This window comes from Platalea leucorodia, assembly GCF_965183815.1.
Source record: "Platalea leucorodia genome assembly, chromosome: 1".
NCBI lineage: Eukaryota > Metazoa > Chordata > Aves > Pelecaniformes > Threskiornithidae > Platalea > Platalea leucorodia.
In genome coordinates, this window is record NC_138823.1 from 129,046,046 (window position 1) to 129,069,490 (window position 23,445).

Consider the following 23,445-nt stretch of genomic DNA (forward strand, 5'->3'; position numbering starts at 1 on the left):
AGTTATTGTGTGAAATAAATAGCACCTTTAAAGGCTTGATTAGACTGACTTCTTCCATCCTTCCTTAACAGTGAATGCAATTGTTACAAAGATGCATTTCGTTGTAAAGATCATTTGTAGTGGGGGAGAGAGAGGAGAAAGTTGACTTAGTTGCTCATTATTTAGAGGCTGATATATTGCCCAATATAGATTTGGATGCAGTGCTTGTAAAATATATGCAAGATAGTACTGAATTCTTGTTTTCTGCATCATGTGATGAGATGAAAGGTTATGACATTTTTGTAAGGATAAAATGAAATGGAAATTATTCTGCTGCCCTGGGTTGAAATGAAATACTTTATCATTTGTTGAGTTAGAAAGTGCATTAAATGAGTTCTGTTATGCTTGGGACATAAATAAAATAATCCGTCATTTATAAACTCAGTGTGATTAGAAATGCTGCAAGTAAAAAAGGCCACATCAAGCACAGCCCCGTGAGTCTAAGGGGATTGCCCCTTTGGTTAAGAATAACGATGTAAAATAACCTATAAAAACAGCTTATAAATAATGAACATTAACAAATTGATTAAACTGAATACAGGAATGGTTACTGGGAAACAAATATTTGTTGTATAGCATAACTTTCAGACTCTCGCTTCTGGTCATGCTATATATATATATGTGTGTGTGTATATGTAGGAAGAACAAAAGTGTAATTCTTCATGCTCCATGAATTTAAACCACCTTTTTGTCCCCTGAGGGTAACTCTTAAGGTCAAAAACACACAGTTCAGCTGACAGAGAGCTACTTACTTTCTACAACTGTGCCAATCCTGAAAGTCCCACTGTGGTAGGCACCTACAAACCCTTTCATCCTGGCAATCTGGATGAAAAGGAGATTAAAATGAAGAAGTTTACGCACCCCATCATTACCTATATTAACACCTTTCTCTGCAAGTTTCAGCAAGTTCCTGTCACAGTGTTTACTTCTATCGGCTTCTTGCTTCCTTTCATTTGTGTGGTGAACATCTCCCTGCCACTCACGGCTACTGACAATCCATCCTTTCCTTCCCGGCATGTCTTAGGCAGTGATTTCTCTTCTGATGTCAGCTTTGAAGGAATAAAACCTAGGTAAATTCTGGCATGACTGAATTGTTAATTTCCCCACTATTTCCATAAAGATCTTTGGTATTATTATAGCTGAACCTTACCATAGTTACTGTTTTGCTTATTATTATATTCTTCAAGATCAACCTTTAATTTAAATCATTATAGTTATATAACAACCAACCAGGTGAGCAGGGGCATATATGATATGTTTCTTTTGCTCTTCACACTTTGTTCAGCCTTTCATGTTCAGAATACATGTCATTGCTAGAGGAAGGGCACAGAGCTGCTTGAATGATCCCAGACAACTGTTTTCACTGAAGAGGACTGCAGTACGTAGATGCGCCAGGTGACATGGAAAAGTCTCCATCTTCAGAACAGAGCAGCAGCGTGATTCAAAATTGTACAGAGGTAGCAAACAGAAAATCGGTACATTTATCAAAACTGCACAAGACATTCAAAAGTGCAGGGAACAAAATTAAGGCAAACAGAGGAAAATGGCTTTCCTTTAACATGCATTTCTGATTATTTTTATTAATGTGAATGTAACCACACTTCACAGCTTGGGTTGACTTGCTTTTCAGTTATAATCCTGGCACAAATCCAGCACTACTGTCAGTATTCCACTCCTAACAACTTCTGAATAAGTGGTACAAATATGTCTCAGGGCTCACAGTATTCTTTTTTTTTACTAGTTTAAGTCAAAGCTAGTGTAAATTACAATCTCTTCTACTAAGCAAATTCATTCATTTCTGACATCCAGCTTCTCAGGCAGTAAAACAGAAATTGCAGTCATCTTATGCAAAACCCAAATACACTCTGTGGATACTTACAAAGTCTTTAATAGCGTAACACTGATTTTAGGAGTACTGCCCCATCTCCTCATGTCACGTTTGACACTAATATGTTCTTCTATTACAGAAATGCCATACGTTAGAAACAAAACTTTGTAATGAACAGAGAGAATATAGATAATAGACTGAGATTTCTTAAATGAAGGAATAACCACAGGGTAATCATTAAAGTCTCAAAAAATTGCAAAAAAAGGTTATACAATACATGTGACTAATTAACACTAAATAGTTTGAACGATACAGTGAGGTTTATAAATCACCCCCACTCCTTCTTCCCTGCCTCCTGGAGATGGCACTTCAAGCAAGTGTCTTTGCTATACCAACCTCTATCCTTAAAGAGAACTGAAAAGTCCTATAGTTGTAGTCAAGATCCATAATTTCTTTGTGTACGTTACATGAAAATTGAAAACACTTGTTTCAAACTGCGTATTCCTTTCTAATAAAGAGTAGTCTTTAGTTTCGATGCTTTAGCTTTTCTTCCAGGTTAGAATAGCTGTAGGAAACAGTATTTACTGAGCAGCAGCCACAATAATTACATTAGTAACATGTATTGGATGTATATATTATCTCCTGTGTCAGTATCAGTTGTCTTCACTGATGTTCAGTTCACCTCAGAAGAAACAAAAACTATCCAAGACTTAAATCATGGGCACTCTGTAGATTTTAATCTGAAATAAGTTGCAACGTCCTTTTTTTCTGAACAGCAGCACAATTTCACCAGCTTCGTAGCACAGAAAAGTGTGGATGTTTTTTAATTGAGAAATATAAATTAACCTTTTGCATGCAATATTTTAACCAATAATTGTCCAGTATATTGCTATTTACATAGACAAAACTTGCACAGGCTAAAATCAACACAGACCCTCAGTACAAGTTATTCAGTTACAGTTATTAAATATGAATTAACCAGGTAAATATTTAAACAATTTAATGTTGATGTACCTGATCCAAAATGTAGAAGTTGTCTGAGGAGTTAATGTACATTCTTTGACCCTCAGTCTTTCAAGAATAAAGTATGCAACAGTAGCCTTTTATAATAGTCTTTACAGTGGAAAAGAGCATAAAATGCAACAGGGTATACTTCTCTTACAGAAATAACCAGATGCATAATGCTTTAACATCACATGAGTTTCTCCACACAGGTCAAATACTAAAGCTAACTGGAAAGAAATAATTTGTATGCTTTATTGCTTCCATAGGTCCTCACCATAAGCAATTAGGTTGACAGCACAGCAGAAACTAAAAACTGCAACAGTGGTTTTCATACAGATAAGGAAAACTCTAAAAAATGATCAATTAAAGGAGAATACATAGTGATATATTCTGAAGTATTTATTAACAAAGGTTGAGAGAACATCATAATTCTACACTGGAGAAAATGATCTCATTGAAAGCTTTTAAAATGGCTTTCACAGTTTGTTGTCATTTATTCTATATATGGCATGCATTATAGAAAATCCCTTAAGAATGCTTTAAATGCATTTTCAGGCATCTATGGATGTTTGCTGTCAAAACTCTCAATCTATCCAGGTTTTTATGTAGCATTTACCACAATAGTATTTGAGCAAATCATTCTGCTTGTAAAATCAGAAATAGTTTTAATGAGTTCAGCCGTACAAGAAGTAGAAAACCTTACCTTTTCGAAATCGCTACATGATCTACAGTAACTGTCTTTTACAGAACCGTAGCAATTTTAAGGTGTAATGTCTGCAATCTATTGCAGTATGAAGAAAGTGTTTAGATTGTAAGGAACTGAAAATGTATAGTTTCCCCTTAGGAAAGGTTTCAATTTCTTACGGCTATTAAGTTTGTCACTTATGCAGAACAAATTCTCATTTGCCCGTCACTTCACACCAGAGTAATTTTTCTATTTCTAGTGAATGTTAACAGCAACAGGAAGAGAGCAATTCTGCAGGAGGAAAGAGAGAAAAAAACTTGCTTTGAACTTTAATAACAATATGTTGCTTGGAGGTGCTCAGAGGCTGGTGGTCCTAGTAGGTGTTTGCAGTCATGGGTAAAGAGTTTTAGTGAGCAGAATGCAGATGGGGGAATACGGAGCACATGAAATGATAGCTGCTACACAGATGTCATTTGTCGTAACAATAATCAGCACTGTACATTCATGTAAGGAGTGTGGGATGGTACAGTCTATCATCACCATCGGGGCCAAAATGTCTCCAAAAAAATTAGCTCTGGATAGGAAGAGCACACTCTGATCACCTGCCATGGGAGGCACAGGGTCTGTACTCCGTTATATTCTACCTGAAAGCATAGGGTGTCTGGGAGTACACTCTTGTCCCAGTACACCTTGGCACTGACGCAGACATAAGGTATATGTTAAGCATGATTTGCTTATCATGTGTAAATTAAAGTTCATAGTTAAGAGTTGATCTTGTCTTTGAACAAGGGATGGACAAAATTACTTCATGACCCCACCAACCTCATTTTCTGTACATCTGCAATTCTGTGCATTGCTGTGAGTTGATGGTTGGTGACTTTTTACCACATATTTTTCTGATGTCACAAGCATTACCACGCATTAAATATTCATAAAGTGTTGGTGCGCCACGCATGACACATGAATCAGAAGTATATACTATATAAATATGTAATTTATATTAAAATAAATGTTTTAAAGAATGCAATACTTCATAAAGAATTTAATACTTCAGATTTTTAAGATCCTTAAATTCTTTAACACTTAAATGTTGCTGAGTGATGCTTTTAATACAATGCATAATTGTTACAATAAGAGTTGACTTTCACAATGAGATAGATAAATGAAAGTTAGTCTACTTAGTGGTGTTGCCTTCATCAACGCTTAGATCACAAACTCTATTGTTTGAGAAGGAAATTTAACACCTTTCATTTGCATTTTTAATGCAGTATTTGGAAACATCCTGAGCTGCATTATTAAACCGCCATGTCACTATGTCATACAGTGTAGTCTTTCTAGAAGGGCCACAAACCACTGTTAAGTTTTAGATTTCTGTCCAATTTTAAGAAGAGAGCATGTTTTACTGCTCAAAGTCTGATCAAGTTCAGGTAGGAAAGAAGTATCTGTTGTGACAAGAGAGAAAAGTTGATTATCAGAAACTAAATACCCAGTCCATCCTTCCAGTCCTCTAATATTAGTGAAAAAGCGGTCTTGCTATCGCTGGTATACTGTGCAGGAAGTGTTGGAAGCATTTTCTGGAAACCCTGATTTCATAAAAACGATCATACAAAAGGACTGGAATACAAGTCCAGAGAGTTGACTGTGCCTTGATATCTCTGGGAACCTTGGGATTTTTTTTGCTTTCCTTTTTTGGAAAAATGAGGTGAAGTAACACATTCAGTTCTCCCCTTCCTGCTGCCTACCTTGGCACAGAGAAGGTACTTTTGCATTCTGAGTTAGAGCTGTCTTCTCGGTAGTGGAAAGCAAGGGTGAAAAAAGTCAGTTTAACGTGATTCTGGCGCTGGTGATTGTTCACAAGTCATTGGTCAGGAACCAGTAGCAGAAAGGCAGCATTCATAATAAAGCTTGCAGCTTTTTCGAGTTAGCTCCTCTCAGCAGGAATCATCTTCCTGGAAAGGCCCCACAGAGACCGGCTTAAAATAGAAATCATTAGGAGAGAGATGCACTGCAAAAAGCCAGCGGTACAGGAGAAAACAAAAAAACTAAGAGAAAAAGGATGTTAAAGTTATTCCCAGGTTCGGTTTTCTCTATCTCCATCTGATTTTGTGTCCCTATAAAGTTAAGTCCGTGTTGTGCCTTCACTGGTGGCACTGGTGGACGGGAGGAGGTGCAGGTCTGTCTCCCAGGTGGATGGGCATGAAGGGATGCCTGAGAGGACCTTGTCTACAGCAGACTAGTTTTCCCACTCATTTAAGACCGCTCTGGGTGGGTTTCTTGCAGTCTGTATTGAATGCGTGTGAATTTTCAGTGAAAGATAGTTTACTTAATAAGCCCCTAAAATAATTAGGCCAAGCCTAACAGCTGTTCCACATTCAGAGAGGAAAGGTTTGAACAGCCCCTTTCCCTGGCTAGGGAGCTCAGCGGTGACTGCACACACCATCATGCAATATGTAGCAGTTCAGTCATCAAAGAGCATAAGCCTTCTCTAATTTTCCTGCTAGGAGCTGTGTGGATTATTTTCCTCTTTCATCTCTGTACAGAGGATTGTAGCATGTCTTCAGTTTAAATTTTAGAAATTAAGTTAGGGAGAGGAAATAGAAATCTTTATTTTTTAAAAAAATACTTCTACAGCAAGTTTGCATGTGAACTTATTTATGATTTGGGATAACCGTGAGAGCAAGAAATGAAAAATATGTTTCCTCTTAATTCTTAGCTGTTTCAACTACCCTGTTGCTACCCAAATCACTACTTGATACAGTGTTTTTTCTATATTTTGTAGAAAAGAAGAACAAGAATGCAAGCATTTGCATGTTACTCCTCTGTAGTTATAGTTGGCTTTAAAGTATATCAAGGCAGCTGATGACAGTCTCGCTGGGGAAGTAGTTATTGACTTACTGATCTAGTATCTATCAAACTTAAATGAATCTGCTCATTTGAAAATAAGTACCCAAAATTAATTTTAGTGAATTATAGAAAAGGCATCTCTTGGGTTGTGAACCTTGTTTGAGGGGAGCCATAATAGTGGATAACGTTGCTGACTTCTGAAGAAAACAACTGGATTTACAGCTCTAGTGTTTCTGAGGCTTAGCCAAGAGTACAGTTAGGGTGTGACAGTTCATTTTGTGAAACATAGGGGTTTGTTAGTACTATGTTGAACTGTCTGGGATCTCCTACATCTCACAGCAGTGCTCCGACCACCAGGTGACAGATTACAAAATTCACCTTTTGTTTTTCTCTGGTAAGAACTTCACTGAAACAGAAATATTTTCTTTTTCTGCAGAAAGCATTTGGCATCAGCTAAATGAAACCTTGATGATAGAAAAAACCCAAAAAAAGGTAGCCAGAAATATTTTACCTTAGCTTTAGTCTCATAAGTACCATAGGATTTTGTTAACTGTTGAATGACAACAGCTATCCTAATAGATGGATATTTATAGCATAGACTCAAATAGGATGAGGTTTTGAATAATGTAGAAATCACATAATCAATTTTTTTGATTCATTGTATCAATGTTTGTTTTACAAGTAGGAAGGTGTTTTCAGTTCCTAATTGATATCTGCATTTCAAAAATATGTTCATTGTTTTATAAAAATATATTAATTAAAGCTGTGAGGGACTTATATAGAGCATCAGATAAGGAAAAAAAATCAATATATAGCCAATTCATTTATATATATAAAGCACTTCTCTCAAAATATAGTAACATGTCCTATGAAGGAAGAGCAATTAAATGCTTAATGTAAAAGTCCTTCAGCTGAGCAATATCTTATCAAATATCATGCTTCCTAGCGCTCTTCACAGAGTTAGTGTTTTTAAAAGTATTTACAATTATAAGGGTATCTTTTGAGATACAGAAGGGTAAAATAAAAAGCTTTTGTCTGCGCTTGAGCTTAGTTTCCCACTTCATCTCAGCAACTGACTGCCCTGTGAGGTCTCCCCAGCAGTGGGAAGAGGCTTGGATGAAAGTCCCTCAGGGAAGGGCTGCTGAGCCCTGGCACAGCTGTTCATGGTAGTGCAGCTGCAGAGGTATGTACCGAGTCCCTTGCCATCCCTCCTCTTCTTCCCACCTCTTCTTCCAGTCCATAGGGATTGCGAAGGGTGCTGCCAGCAGGAGGACGTGATCAAGGAGGCATGCAAAATCACATTGCTCATATGCTTCTTTTGTATAAGGAATTTTTTTTTAAGTTCCTCTCTAATTCATTAGCCAAGGAAAAAGAATGAGGACTGATAAATTTGGACTCCATATGTACCACTTACTTGGTGGACAATAAACTCTGCATTCAAAAGGGATGAGGGTAGTAGACTAGAAGCCATGTGCAGTTCAAGGGCGTATTTAGAAGAAGAAAGATCCATTGCCAGTTCCACAGGGAAACCTTCATTCTGTTTCATTTTTCTGGAGAAAGACATCCCAATTTATGACTTTGTATCACAACTGTTACTGGGGGGGAGAGTGGCTGATTACAGTGATTTGCATCTTGAGGCATTTCTCTGGGTTAAGTGGAAGTGTGCTCTTTGAGTCGAAAATTGTGTCTTAGAGCAAACTCTGAGTGGAATTTTTTTCAAAATACATTTTAGTGATTTTAACTGATTAAAAATAATAGACCCTATATAGCCAAGACATATGTCATACTGTACTTCAAAGATACTGCAAATTGAAGGAAAAGCGTGAGAAATTGAACAGTTCAGTATTAGAAAATTTTGCTATATTTCCAACCTTTTCTCTCTTAATGTTTTTTTCTCTGAAAGTAATATTAAAATCTGGTATTAATCTTGCTAAAGTAAATATGTGATGATATGAACATTTTTATTAATTTTTACTGCTGGCTAAGTATCATTGTTCCATTCCCAAGTTCTTAGAAATTTCTCAGTGTACCGGCTCCTCAAACAGAGTTACAGCTGGGTTTGTAGCAATGGTAGATTCTTTTCCATTCCTTTGAAATACTGACTTACAAAACATCTCTAAAGAACAGAAATAATAGTAGATTATTTCCACATCATATGAAATGCCTTTCAGCTTTTGTTGTCTCGCTCTTATTTTCCTGAGTTTTTTAGTTTTCCCTCATTTGGTCTTCAGCAGGTTGGACGTTTGTTTTGAATTATTTTCTTGGTCCATCTGCTTAGTCAGTATGCATACCTTAGTTTTTTAATGTATGGGTTTAATTTATGTGGGGATCAAACACTATAGAAATGCTTTCCTTTCTAATGCTGTAAAATGGAAAAAACAGTTGAATTCAGTGATTCAGGCTGTGATTACACATTGGTTTCCTGTCTGTGAAGACATTGGACTTCTGATGTTTCAAGTTCTGAACCTTTTAAAAGTAGGAAATTATGCATTGTTCGTTAAACAGTGGAAATCAGGATCTAAAGTATTATTTTATAAGTAAATATTAATATCTTTTATTTACCAAATTGAGAGACTAGACAATTTAGATGTAAAATGTAAAAAAACAAGTAAAATGTTGAATTAGTTATGCATTCTCTCAATTCATGATGCTACATATTTGTGGAAAGATCTAGTTTTATATTATTTCTAGCCTTCATAATGCAGTGTCTTTCTGATGTAAGATTTATACTAGACATTGTTCAATTGTTCTGCATTTGGCTTCATTGCTGCAGGACACTGCCACTGTAATATGGTAAATAATGGGTGCTAAATAATGTGAACATGGATCTCCTTATTCAGATAGGCTGCTAGCGCAAAGCTGAGATATCCTACCCCCACTGTTGCTCTTAATCTTGATCACACCACATTTCATGGACTTTTGTCGTCTATTGCCTTTCATGGCTCTAGCCTCTACTTTTCAGATTGCTTCTTTAGCAGTTCATTTAGTGGTTAGACTTGGATCCTTTCTCCTCTCTGCCCTTTCCATTCTTCACTTATACCCTTTACTGATTTCTGGAACCCACACAATTTCAAACTTCTGTGTTTATATGCGGGTTTTAACTTCACCTCTCTATCTTTAATCTTTCTTCTTGTCCAGTCTCCCACATCTCATTCTTTTGCTATTTATTCTGTAAACCCAAAACTTACGCCAAATTGCTCAATGCTTTTACTTGAAATTTCATGTTGTGTCAACACTGGCAGTGTCATCGTATTCGTCCTTGTCAGCATAATCTGTGACAACAGTTTTGGCTTTTCACTGGTTCAGGCCCTGAACATGTAGGATGTTTTTAAAGACAAACAAATGTAATGCAGGTGTGGATTAATGGTACAAAGCTCTAATTGTGAAGCACCCTGGGTACGGATATTCATGAGCAGCAAAGCATTGTTCCCAAATGAGTGTCACTGAGGGACTGGGCTCAGCTCTCTCTGTGTAGGACAGGAGTGGCACAAAAGAGTACCCTTTCATTTTCTGTTGACAGACACCATCTCATTCTGTAAATCTGTCACTAGGAATCGTTGCTGTTTTCTTAAAGAACTGAGGAGGAAGGTAGGAGCTAGGAGGCTGGAGAAGGACCTGACATAGTTTAAAGAGTCTGCAGAGCTATTGGAGCTATACTTTCTCTGGGCTGGTTTGGACTGCAGCATTGCCAGGATTTCCCTGACGCAGCGAAGACCACCACAGCTCCAGCTCTGATGTGTTAGCCAGCCTCCAGCCCTGACTCCTGCAAACACCTTACACCAGATTATTGAAATGCATCCTTGGAGGACAGCACTGTAGGTATGGAAGGCGGGTGTCTTCCAAAGTGACAGTACTGCACTGCTCTTTCTGTCAAATAAATTTTGCTCAGCCATGAGTCTTTTACCTAAAAGAAGGGATTGGAAAGGGAATGAAACTTTCAGTCTTATAAAGAAGAGCGTTCTAGCATCTGCAGTAACCACAGGATACAGGTGAAGATTGCTGACCTCCTACCCTAACCCTTTATGCAAGCTGCAGCAAATTCCTGTAAATGTTTTTGAGTGCTTTCCAAAGCATTTGCAGGCTCAAAGATGTCTGTAACTCCATTACCCACAGAGGCCAATGTTTTCTTCTAGGGGCCAGTAGTAGCCTGAGTCCGTTGGTACACTGGGGCAGTAGAAGTCCCGCAGCAGCACAGCGTTGCTGGAGGCCTCCTGGCAGCAGTGCCAGCCTTGGGCTGGCCTCACCTCCACAGCTGAGAAGGTTGTCAGCCTCTAGGTCTGTGTGCAAAATTGTGTTTGCAGGTCACAGGGTTTTGCTGTGAGAGCATAAGTCAGTGGTAATTGGCAGCACGTTAGAGATTTGGGGAATATTCTCTCTTTACCTTTTTATTCTTTTGATGTTGCAGGAAATATTCAGGAAGTCATATTACAAGAACACTTGGAAAAAGAAGATGAAATTCTTGTTTCCTTGGCTGGTTTGAAGCAGGTATAAATATTGCTTACCTTAACCTTCTTGTATCCTTCAGTGCTATTAATCCTTTCTTTTTTTTTTTCTCCTTTTTTATTGTTTTTGTATACTGCTGTTTTGTCTTGTAGCTGTTTTACTAATACTGATGCATCAAGCATTGCAGCGTACTTTTATTTTAAAAGGTAAAACTCAGCTATAAAGAGTTCAAATGACTTGCACAGTATTTGCTCCCTGAAAAGTTCTGGAGGCCTCGAGCCAGAACTGAGGCAGCGCAACACCGAGTTCTGGACTTAAACCACACCATCGGTTTTCTTAATGCAAAATGTACATGCTAGGCAATAATCATGCTTAAGTCCCCATTATTTAAATGTGACGACACTTGAATGTCATTGAATGTAAAGAAAAAACACTATGTACATAAAATGAGAATGCTGCTGAGCATCTGCAGCTCTGATTATACTGTCCTCTGCTCCCTCAAAATACATTTTGTCAGGAACAATGTGACATATGTTAAATATATAACAAGGTAGGGAATAATCTTAACAGTTTCTCTTCAGATGTCTTGGATACTTGTTTTCCAGACTCTGATAATCACATTTCACTGGTATCTCTAGCCAATATAGATATGAATATTGACTTGCTTCCTATTTCTTCAAAGCAAATATTTTGGGGTGTATGAAATGGTGTATGAAAGCATGCTGCACAGAGCTTTAGAAAATTTAGAATTCCTCCAAATTTCTAACCTACATTCTTTCCCTTCCCATTCAACAACAGATCAAGGACATCCTGAAAGGTTCCCTGCGTTTCAACCAGAGCCAGCTGGAAGCTGAAGAAAATGAGCAAATCACGATAGCCGATGATCACTACTGTTCCAACAGTCAGAACAAGGGGACAGGCGATGTCCTAAAGGGACCTGTTATGACAAAACAACAGTTCATCTCAGGACGACAGGTGAGATAAAAATACCTCAAACAGGTCATTGATGGAATTAGGCTGATATTTTTTTGGAGAGTTCCTTTAGCATGTCCAGACATTGCATGGGAACACACCAGCATTCCTGGTGCATACGGAGCCGTGGTTAAAAGTTTCTCTCTAGCTACTGTCCTAATCCCATCAATTATTTTCATTGTAGCCTTATGCTCTGCACACATTTAAGTCTAAGTGCTATGCAGTGTTGGGGGAGTTCTTCTTTCAGATTGTTGAATCACAGAATCACGGATTAATTTACTACAAAAATGTAAAAACTGGAGGTAAATGGTCCCATATCAGTTGATTATTCTCATTGTCCTTGTCCTCCAGAATCCCATTATGTAAGAGCTGATTATCTGCATTGCAGTGTATCCGTGGCCAGTGCCAAAAAGGAAATAGCGAGGATGTTGCTTTTACCTTCTACTCCATTGTATTGACTTTCTCCTTGAATCAGTAAACAATGTTTTCACGTACAAAGCATACAGTCACAGGACAAGTTCACACACAGAAAGAGGTATTTTCTTTTCATCTTAAAAGGTCCCTCTCTGTCTAAGATTCAGTCTAACTCAAATGTGATCTCAAAAACAAGGTTTTTTTATGTATGCACATGTCTATATAATTTTCAGTATTAGAGTTCTAAAGTTAAGTCTGCCACCCCAATACTGATACTCGCACTTGTAAATCCAGTGGTAGCACTATCACCTTGGAGTCTAACTGGGTCTGCAATCAGTTTACTCTTGACAAATTTAATTAGGAACTAGGGGAAATATTTATTCATTTTCAAATAATTAAACAGGGTTGTTTTGATTTATTACACACAATCCCCTTGAGTTAGCACACTCTGTTAAAAACCGTATTTAATTGTATTTCAGTATTAGAAGCAACACTGAGATTTTTTTTTTTTTTACTTAGTAATGGCAGGGTCAAAGAGCAAAGCTTTGCTGGAAAGCTTTCATTGCTTCTTTAGCTGTTGTCATTACAGTCACTACTTTCTGCCATAATAAAGGCGTAGCTTAAACTGATGTAGCATATTGGAGTGTTCATATAATGACCTATTTTTGCCCTTTGTTTCCCAGCTTTTTATACAAAGTATCTTTTGCTTTCTTGCCAAAATGGCAAATATTACTTTTTTTTATTATTTTTACTTGGATTTATTATAGAAACTGGAAGGTAGAATGCTATATAAGATAACAACGTGCTGTATGAGTGTCTGCAGGCCCTGCTTGTGCTCGAGAAGCCCTTACTCAGCTGCTGGTCTAAACCGTGTGTCACTGAGCAGAGGCGCTGGGATGTTGCGCTTTGAGTACTGGGAGTGGAGCAGGTGAAGCCTGGTCTGCACAGATGTCTTTCCAATGCAAATTTGCAGGGCGATGTGTAATGAGGGCTCCCCCCAGTGTGTGGTCAAAGTATACATCCAGCCACAGGAGATGAGAGGTGTCCCTGGGTCCTACAGTTCCCATGTACTCCATGAGGCTGCTAGTAATCCAACTACAAGCAACGTTAGTAGAGGTTGTACAAGCTGAGCTCCTGCAGAGCATTAATGAGGTTTCGGCACTGTATGGTCTACATTTGGAGGTGCAGTACGTTCATACGGATTAGCTTCCTCTCCTCTTCTGGAAGTTCCAGTTATGATGATGAGCAGCAGCCCCTGCAACAGAAAGAAAAAGAAAAGATTAGGGTTAGAAATGGCAGTCCAGGAGGACCATTAGTATCCCAATGGTCTGTGCTGTTTCACAGCCCATCGTCTTTAACTGTGGTGTCTAAAATGAAACAAAAAGAGGAGAGCTTTGGACCTCTTTCAATAAAACACGGGGAAAAAAAACTGCTGAATTTAGTGGGCTGTGACCTTCGGCTGTTAATTGATGGGGTCAATAGTTGGCCCAAACTGGGCCACAGCCCAGGCTTTTAGCTCTGCTGAAGAAAATGGGCTGCACTGATGCCCTGGGTCAAGCTGGGAGTACTTACTGAGAGCTGCAGGGGGATTAAAAATTCCAACCACTTCTAGACAATTTAATGCATTTCTTGCTAAATAAATTTTACTGTATTTACATTTTCTGTGGCTTTGTAATGCATGTAATTCTGTTTGACGTGACTTATACTGTAGAGATTTTTCTCTGGTGGAATTATAGGGATATTTTCTAGGACAGCTGGAAAAGTTACAGGTGTAGCTATTGTGTAATTGAGATTAAAATCTGGTCTTTTGTGCTTGGTTGTTATATAAGTATAAATTATTTATCATCTTTACTTTTTTTAAAAGTACTCTTCCTCTTTCTTGCCTCAAAATCCCTTTCTGGAAAATGAGGATAAGGATACAGCCCTTCTTTGGAAAGGAAAGCTGCAAAATTAAAAATGCAAAAAATTAAGATAAAAGCTCAAAGAAATAGAGCATTTTTTGGAATGTTTGGCTTTGGTAGCAGCATGCAGTTGACAAACAGAAGGCTTCTGTTGCTAAATAATGAATGATAATTAACACATTATCTTGCCTTTATGTCTGTTCAAAGAAGGAGGCAAAATGAGCTGCTGTTCTAAGCTTTCTTGAATTGTATCCTTACAGTTAGTTTTAACTCATTCACAGTATGAAAGCAATTGAAATAAGCCTGGTCCTAGTAGCTGATATTCATCAGGAAAAAATGTTTGGAGAAGCCATATGGCAACGGGCGTAAGGTTGTTAACTTTCAAAGCTACTGGAAGTATAATTCTGTCATTTTTCATTTATTCAGTAGTGGCAGCAGATGGGAGAAAACATGGTTCACGTCAGCATGAGTTTCCTGAAACAGAAACAGGCAGAAGAAGAAGGGAGGAGGTATTTTACCTCTGGAAATACCAGTACCACAATACCAATGTATGCCAGGGATAGGCAAACATTTATGGGAGGCCCTTTTATAGCGTTTTGGAGTCAATATCTATGCTTTGCTGCTTCTCTGATACTTCAGTGAGCTATAGGTCTCTTTAACGGAACCAAAAAGTGTGGGTAGAATGAAAAGTAGTGTTGCAAAGCACAACATGTCACGACAAGAAATTGGGGTGAGTAGTTTTCTTTCCCTTTATTAAAGGGCAGGATGCTTTTTTTAACTGCGCAAGAGCACATTTTTGGAAGCAGAATTCAGGAAATGGCAACACCAGCTCGAAGTGTTTATGACGGAGGGCCCTTGCTGGGGCTCACTGTCAAAAGGAAGACACCCCGTTAGCATCCGTGGGGGTGCCAGCGAGGAAAATACTGATCTCGCTGGGCAAGTGTGTCACTAGGTAACATCTGTGTCGCCCTATGCAAGGTGGAGCCGTCTCGGATATGAGGGCTACGAGGACTGAAATAGCGTGATCTTGATAGCTTGGAATAATAAAGTGTCTAATTTTGCAAAATCAGACTGTACTGCGTTCCCTGAGAGCTTTTAAATAGAAGTGTGGAAAGAAGCCAGGTGAATTACGCAGTGGTGGTTGTTTAAAGGAACATATATTTCTGTTGTCCAGGGGGGAAAAACAAAGTGCTGAAATTTTGAACATGGCATTTAGAGCTCTCAAAAAAGCCTCACGTGGCCCCGTCTTGTGGCTGCACTGGGTGCCTACAAAATCAGGCGACTACTAACACGGTGGTGGAGCAGAACCATGGTTGAGCGCTGCCTGTGTCCTCGGCCCCCTGGAGCTGGCAGCCGATTGACTGACAGCTCATGAAGACAGCATTTCAAGCAGACCAGATGAAAGCAAAAGGCTAATTAATAACAAATGGTGTCTCAGCTCAGAAGTGCTTAAATAATGCAGTATCCCTCCTTGTAGCATAGATCTGTTTGGTTTTAACTTCATGGAAAGTGCTTGAAGTTGTTGACATTTGAACTACCCTGGTTCTGCGCAGATCAGGAGGTTTGAGATCCATTTTGATAGCACTCAGCACAGGATAGCTGTTGATATTTTTAATAGCAATCCACTCGGTTTGGTATGAATTTTATTAAGTCATCTGAGGAAAATGAATTAGTATCAAAAATAATAGATGTACGTTTCTATCAGCTTGACAACTGTCTTACATTGGGACCTTTAAAATTGTAAACAATACTCTGGACTTAAGATGAATGAGAAAGTATTAAAATGAGTTAATTACGAAACAGAATACTATATATTATTATACCTAGATAATAATATAGTATTATTATACCTAGATACTATCTAGATAACACAGAAAAAAATATAAATTATAAAAACAGGATGCTTTAAAAATTTGCTGCAAAGGGAGATATTTGAATCCTCACGCATATAAATTTTGGAAGGGAACAGGTCACAATTCTGTACTTGAACATATTTTCACATTCAGATGATATTTCTCTTGTTTGTGACTTTTAATAATTTGGAACAACTATGTAAATAACAACGAAAGACTTCCAGCTCCCTCGTTTCATATTACAGTCATTCTTAATCACTGGGGGGTTTTGCTCCCTGAGCTACTCTACAGTTCCCTTTCAGGAGAGTTCTGCTCTATAATCAGTAATCAGAGCAATGGAAAATTGTTTTCAGCTGTAATAATAAATTTGGCAAAATAAGTTTTGCTGGAGGCCATGGATACCGTAACTCCAAGTTGTGGCTCCCTGATATTTGTGATAACCTCCATACTCCAATTTTACATACTGTACTGAGGGTCTAACTTTGTCTCATTAAGATTCTTCCTGTTGTTCTTTTTTGTTACTGCTTTCCTTTCTTCTCTAATACCTACAATCTCTCTTTTACCCCAAAGTGAATTTACATTTTTTTGTTTGGTGAGTCACAGCTGAAGGGCTTGCAGTCGACACACATGTTGACATATACATTTCCCCAGCTGCCCCTCTCCTTCTTCTCCTTTTTCTCAGTCTCACATTAGTGTAATCAAATATATTGGTTTCAATATCACGCCACTTCAGGATGCTTGTCCCCACAGGCTGCTTGGCAGGTTGCATTATTGCACTGAAAAAGTTTGTGTGACAGCAACTAAGCAAGCAGTCACATTCTTGTCAGAGGAACATAGTGCTAGATAGGAGTTGAATGCATCTCTTGCAGAAGAAAACAAAGTGTTGTCCATTTGGGTTGCAACCAAGCTAACAGGCTGCCAGTTGTCAACAAGTGAGAAATCCCACTCTGCTGTATATGGCAGTCTTCCCTTCTAATGACCTATAGCTCTAACCGTGGAAAAGCTGGATTTCTCCTGAATATGGCTAGTTGGAATATAAGATTGCCAGTTCGTAGAGCGTTTTCTGGTACACTGACGTGTAGTCTTGATCCACTACCTGAGTGCTCAGGGACACACATTTCCCAAGGTCTAACCAGCCAGAAGAGGGATTCCTGGACCCTCGTTTTCTGGTAGAGTTAGGAAATACTTGACCACACTAAGCCTGGAAGCCCTGGGAGCCCTGATCTGCTGAACCTGAACTGGTGCACACTGAACCAGGTCTATGTACGGCTCAGATTCCACAGGTCAAGGTTTTAATAGGAAATTTTATATCAAAGCATTCTTCTGACAAGTTCCAAAATGCTATTGTACATGCAACCTGGCAAAAAATTCCTCAGTACTACTCATGAACTACTACAGGAAACTAACAGCAGTGAGAATATAATTACTGAAAATCTTCACAACTGTAATGTATGTGTTAGATGCCTAGCTGCTGTGATCACTACGTGGATGCACTATGATGATGAAACATGTAAGGCTGCTATACCCAATAACGAATTTTTAGAGTGTTAGCTTTTATGCTTTCGTAACAAATAAATTATTTCATCCAAAGTTAATACCCACTTTATTTTTTACTTCTTGATTTGAGCATTGCTACTTTTGTATAATGATTATTCCTTTATCCCATTCCCATATCACTGGCATGCATCATAAACCTCATTAAGTGGTAAAACTGGTACTAACTTAACTCCTTTCTATGCCATTGTCTCACAGACTGCGACTGATTCGAGCACTAGTGAGAGCAAGAGCGCTGATGACTATATTATGGTTTCCAAAGAAGAGGAAGGAAGTAGAAGTGCTGTCCCGGAGCCAGCGCAGTCCCATCAGGCACACAAGGAGGCAGTGGTGAAGCCAGAAGCTCCGTCTCGTTCTTCTTTGATATTCTCTGACCCATTGATGGGCTCCATTTCAGCCTCCTCCAGCAACCTGAGCTCCAGCCCTGATGACGACAGTAGTAATAACAGCAAAGATTCTGACTTTGCTATTGTCAGCCCCCTGGACATCTAAAGAAACAGGTTGGGAGAGTTTGGGAGGTTGGCAGTTACACCTCAGCTCAAATTCCTATGATTCCACGGGCTGGATAGTTCTTTGGATTAGAAGGACAGAAAATAGATAAAGGTAACCCATTTCAGCTGCCAAAGCCTAAATTAAAAAAAAAAACAAAAAACAAAACAAAACACAGATTTGCAACTCTTCAAAAAGAATAGACACCTTTTAATAACTGCCTTAAATAAAGACCCAGTAAAACCCGGTTCTAATATACAGTTATTCTTAGTTATAGAGTTATCTTACTTAGGAGCTTTGTTGCTATAGAACTGTTGCTTTCCCAAAACATAGAATAGTATGTGCTAGGTACCATAATGGATTAGGAAGCGTGTAGATACTTGGCATCAGACCTGAAGCAGCAAAGACAAGCTAGATTTAATATCGTCCTTTTACAAAATATGCTCAACTGGGTTTTCCGAGTAGGAAAGGGTACTGTTTCTTCAGAGATTGTGATTAGAGAAGTAAGGAATGTATGTCAGAAAGATTAAAAGCTTCATCCTGGCAGTAAGCTTGTTCTCAGTTGAGAAATCCTAGTTTCTTCATTTTCATCTGCAGTAGCCTGAGGTGTGTTGAAGGCAGAGGTTTGTGTAGTTGTTCCTCAGCACTGTCTTACAGGAGAATGTGTGACAAATTCCTTGAGAACGGGGACCTATACAACAGAGCCTTATTTCCCTTTGCCTACTTTTTTTCCCCTTGAGAGTTCCCAGTTCACCTCTTTCCCTCTTTATATCTGTCTACTTTTACATCCCCTGGCATTTTTATTTTACAGAGATTACCACAGTTAAAACAGTAGGTGCAAGGGAAATTACAGTATTTCATAATGTAGACCTGAGCCAGTTGAACTAAAACTAGCTTGAGTATGATAACTTACCAGGGAAGGGTGCAAAGTGAAATGAAATGTTCATAATTAAAAGCACTTTATATTTCATTACTATTATCTTCTATAGATTCTGTTTACATATATTCCTATACGATTTCCACATTTCTAGTCAAGAAAAACATAATGGTGCAGCAGCGTTAACCAGCAGAAAGTTTCTAATTAACTCTAGCGCTTGTTCTTCTATGGAAAAGTGTATTTCTTTCCCATCAAATACATAGTACGTCTAATAACAGTTTTTTCAAGTAGGTACGGGGCAGGGGTGTCCTTGCTGATCCCTTTAAACTCTGTTGGAATTCACAAAAAGAAACTGGTGGTGAGCGGACGCCTGCTCTTGTAGGACCTACACAGAAGTTGCTTGAGGAAGGAATGCTAGAAAGTCACTCTATTTATAACAACAGCAAAAAAAATGGCATTATTTACTTTTAAGATACACATACATTATACCATGCAACAACTTCATAATTGCATGGCAAAGCTTGTGTTTGTATGGAGTTAAGAAATGGTAGTTATTTGCTGCTTAGTCTGTAATTGTAAATGGAGTTAAGTACCGTATTCCAAAGATGAGGTGACATGTAGTTTGCTGGTCTTAGATTTTACAAGGTCTGTGTCAGTGACTGCAATGAAGAGATAATTGTCGTGTAATTACATGGTAGCTGACGTATCCTTACATGCTGAAAAGCCGCCGTGTAGTTCTTCTGAGATTATTTGTGCCTTGTAAAATGATAAAATGCTAGAATGTTATGAGCAAGCATAGCATCATACGTCTCTGTGACAGAGCGATATGAACAGTCAGATGACTGTTCAGATGAAAGATCTTAAATACATAACATTTCAGAGAAGTGTTTATTTTGGTTTCATTTTAAGCTTCATCGAAAATCACTTTGGAATTCAGCATGCATGCCTGTCTTCAGGTTTATTTTATTTCCCTGAGTTTGCATGAATGCCAGGGGATTCGGTGGCTGTTGATTTATTTAGGTCTTTCAAGCTTTTCTAGCCTTAACCCATCAGTAAGGCTTGTGCCACACCACCAACAAAGGGGAATCTGTTCAAGAAGTACCTATGGAAAGAGGAAAGAAATATTCTGGGGACAGAGAGAGAAGTTTTATATTCTGTGATACATAAGCCTTCAAAGATTCTAGTACTTTGGCAGGGGAAAATGTTTTTACTTCTTTTTTTATTTTTTTAAGCATCAGTCTTTTGATTTCTGTTCTGGTTGTTTGTTTCAGGGATCACATTGCTGTTTTCTTGAACGGTCTCATTGCCAATGGAAGAGTGTGACTTGTACAGTTCTTTTATTTTTGTAAGTTAGTTGGATCTTTAATATTGCATATTTTAAAACAGCGCTAAAAGTATATAAAGATTTTGGGAGTTTCTAACAAGTTTTCACTAATCAGTGAATACCGATGAGCTGAATGCCTATCATGCTGTGGGATATGATAACAATCTTCAGAAGCAGAGAGATGATTATACAAATAAGATCAGAGCAAATTCCAGTAAATGAATCTGCTTTGGTTATACCGTGTCCTTCTATATCTCAAATATGTTGTCTCTGATACTTGGATCGTAGTGCGGAGATAGTTAAAATTTTGTATATTCATTAAGTCAGAAACTTGTAAGTTAGACAAAATGTCAAGTCATCACCCTGTCTTGCCTTATGTTAAGAATATACTGAGAAAGAAATTGTCATTTAAAATACAAGATTATTCTTTTTTCCCCAAAGACGACCTGCTCATAATGTTCATGGATAACAATAATCAGATAGAAAAAATATATACATTGCAAATTACTGATGAAAACTAATATGGGATTTAGATATGTATCTGAGACTGTTGTACTCTATCTCACATCTGTCATTTATGACTGTTTAAAGTCTCTTGCATGTCACGTCAGTCGTATGTACTGCAGAAAGGCAGTATCCTATTTTGACTGGGTATTCATTTAGTTGTGGAACTTTGTATCTTTACTCTGGAAGAACATCTAGCCCGCCTTATTAAAGAAAGAATTAATAAATTTTCTGGGCTGTGCTTGTGCTGTTTTCTCAAAAAGGAGGGAAAGCTTTTTGACTAGAATACTGGAAGTATGATTTCTGAGAACAAGGGTGATTAAAACTATTTCATTACCTATATAAGCACAAAGATTATTAATATTTTAACCAGATTTTATATATATGATCCAGGGAATAAAACTGCTTGTCATCTATCTCACCCAAGCAACATAGAACATTTCCTATTTTATCATATTTATTGTATCTGAAAATAACAAACCAGAATTTAATGTGGTATAACTTTTCTGCAATTTCCTGAAACTTGGTATGGTTCCATCGTTGTGTCTCAGTCACAGTCCCAGTATCTGTACAGTACTTTTCTGAATCTCAGTACTTTGTTTCACATTCTTAAATGTTTCCTGTGATTCTCCAGTATGTTCTCCTTATTAGATGGCACTGAGGCAGCTATTTAAAAGATTAAATTTCAGATTTAAGTGTACTTGTGCCTGGCAGTTACCACGTTATCTGTTCAAATACGGACACAGCAATCCTAACGTGAACAGATTTCCAAGTTCTGGGCGTCAGCCCTTAAATAATACTTTTGATTTTGTGCTGCATGTGTTGGTCTTGAGTGAATGTCTGTAATGGTTTATTAGACTTGAAAAGGTGCAATTTCGTAAAATAAACTTCCTTTGGCTACGGAATAGTAATTACGCTGTCTCATAATCTGTGCTGTTCTTTTAAGAGTGATTATGTACAGTCTCTGCATTAGCGTTTCCTGTGCCACTGAATCTGCTAGACTCCCACTTTAGTAGCTAGCTAAATTTAGAGATGAAAGAGCATGAAAGAAGGTCATCAGAGAAATAGCAGCTTGAAACATGCACACAGGCAACTTGTTTGCCTGCTGCTCGCAATATATTTAACCGCTAAAATGGTGAGGGAGGTTTTAGATATGTGGGAGGGTCCTGCGAGAGGCAAAGTGCATAACCCCAGAAACAGACGATGAGCCGGAAGGGATGCGGCATGAGACTCTCTTAAACCACAGATTCTTTAGGGCAGGAACCATCTTTTTCTCTGAGTTTGTACAGAGCTTCTAGGATAGTTTCCCATGATCACAGATGCTTTCAAAATTCGGGTAATAATAATAATAATAGTAATATACTCATCATGTCACCAGGTTTTGCTCTTTCAGACAGTGAGGTAGATGTAATCCAATAATAATAGGTCAGTTGATAGCAGTAATATTGTATCAGAGGAATTTGGTCCAATACTGTTGAAATAAGTGCAATTGAAGAGCAGTAGCTTAAATAAATAAATTAAAAACAAACAAACAAACAAACAAAAAAAAAAAGAAAAAAACCACACCAGAAACAGGACAACAGTGTTGCTGAATACAAAAAGCTATATTTCTTTCCAGACATTCATGAAGTACGAGAAGTATTTTCTAAAATGGGCTTCAGGTAGCACTTGTGTCCCTTGTTCGACTACGCCAGGTAAGTTTGTGCAAACCTGTCTCTGTTTTAACTTGCAAAAGCCCAGCTGATGCTGAGATGCAGGAAGCATTAAAATATATCAGCTGCAGAGGGAAGACACTGTGGTTCCATTCCCTGTGAATGGGAAGAATTTGATCCTTCAAATCCCACTGATTTAACACTTTCACTATCTTCCATGGTGACAACAAGAAAAACCCTATAATCATTTCCAGAGACCTGGTGGGAACTCTGTTGCTTAAGTAAGTCACCACGTGCAGTCACAGGGCTTTGAGCTGAGAAAGTTTTCACAGCTTTGCCTTTCACTGTGAGCTTCAGGGACTGTGGTGAGATTAGGGTTGTCTGAATTTTTAACTAGTACAAAGAAGCATTCAGATGCTATAAATTATCACATCAGTGTTTGAGACGTTTTGGAATATAAATTGCTACATAGTTTTGAGATGGAAGAATAGTTGTCACAATACCTTGATTTCCCACCTGCTGTGTTAATTGAATCCAGGGGATGGGGACTGTAGTAGCATTTTCAGATCAGTATTAAATTCCCCTTTAAAATAAGAGAAAATATGAAGCAAACAGATATTAAAAGGCAGATTGTCAGAGATGCCATATAGCTGGCTGGATAATATATACCTTTGTGCAATACTCGGGAACATGCATTGTTTTTATCCATAAATAGGGGGGCTAGCAACAGCCTGGAACACAGGGCAGGAAATGTACATGAATGTGAGCCTGTTCTTAAAAAGATTTTTAAAGCTCCAAGGATTAAAATACATCAAAATGTTAAAAAAAAAATGTTTAAATACACACAAAGCTTATTTAGGCTTGCAAAGCCTATCATGTCTCAATAAAGTTTCACCCAGTTTAGAAAAGTGTTAAATTTTCTTATTAAAATCTGATGACTTCTTACTTTATTGCTTGTTCCACCATGCAGATTTCCCATTACCGCGGACACTGCTGTCTGGGTTGCTGCAGTATTTGCACCCAGAGTCAATGTCATACCCATTTCGCCAGCAACCCGGGGG

The 23,445-nt window shown here is 38.1% G+C and overlaps 1 protein-coding gene across 2 annotated transcripts in view; it reads left to right on the forward strand.

Moving 5' to 3' along the window:
• The window catches only part of TBC1D5 (TBC1 domain family member 5), a 321,760-nt gene extending 300,835 nt beyond the window's left edge, over positions 1–20,925 (forward strand). For both annotated transcript variants that reach the window (XM_082307468.1, XM_082307469.1), the window contains 3 exons: positions 10,807–10,886; positions 11,643–11,819; positions 17,737–20,925. In XM_082307468.1, coding sequence (XP_082163594.1) covers positions 10,807–10,886; positions 11,643–11,819; positions 17,737–18,030 — 551 coding nt within the window. In that variant the 3' untranslated portion in view covers positions 18,031–20,925. The remainder of the gene's footprint in view (positions 1–10,806; positions 10,887–11,642; positions 11,820–17,736) is intronic.
• Positions 20,926–23,445: the final 2,520 nt, after the last annotated feature.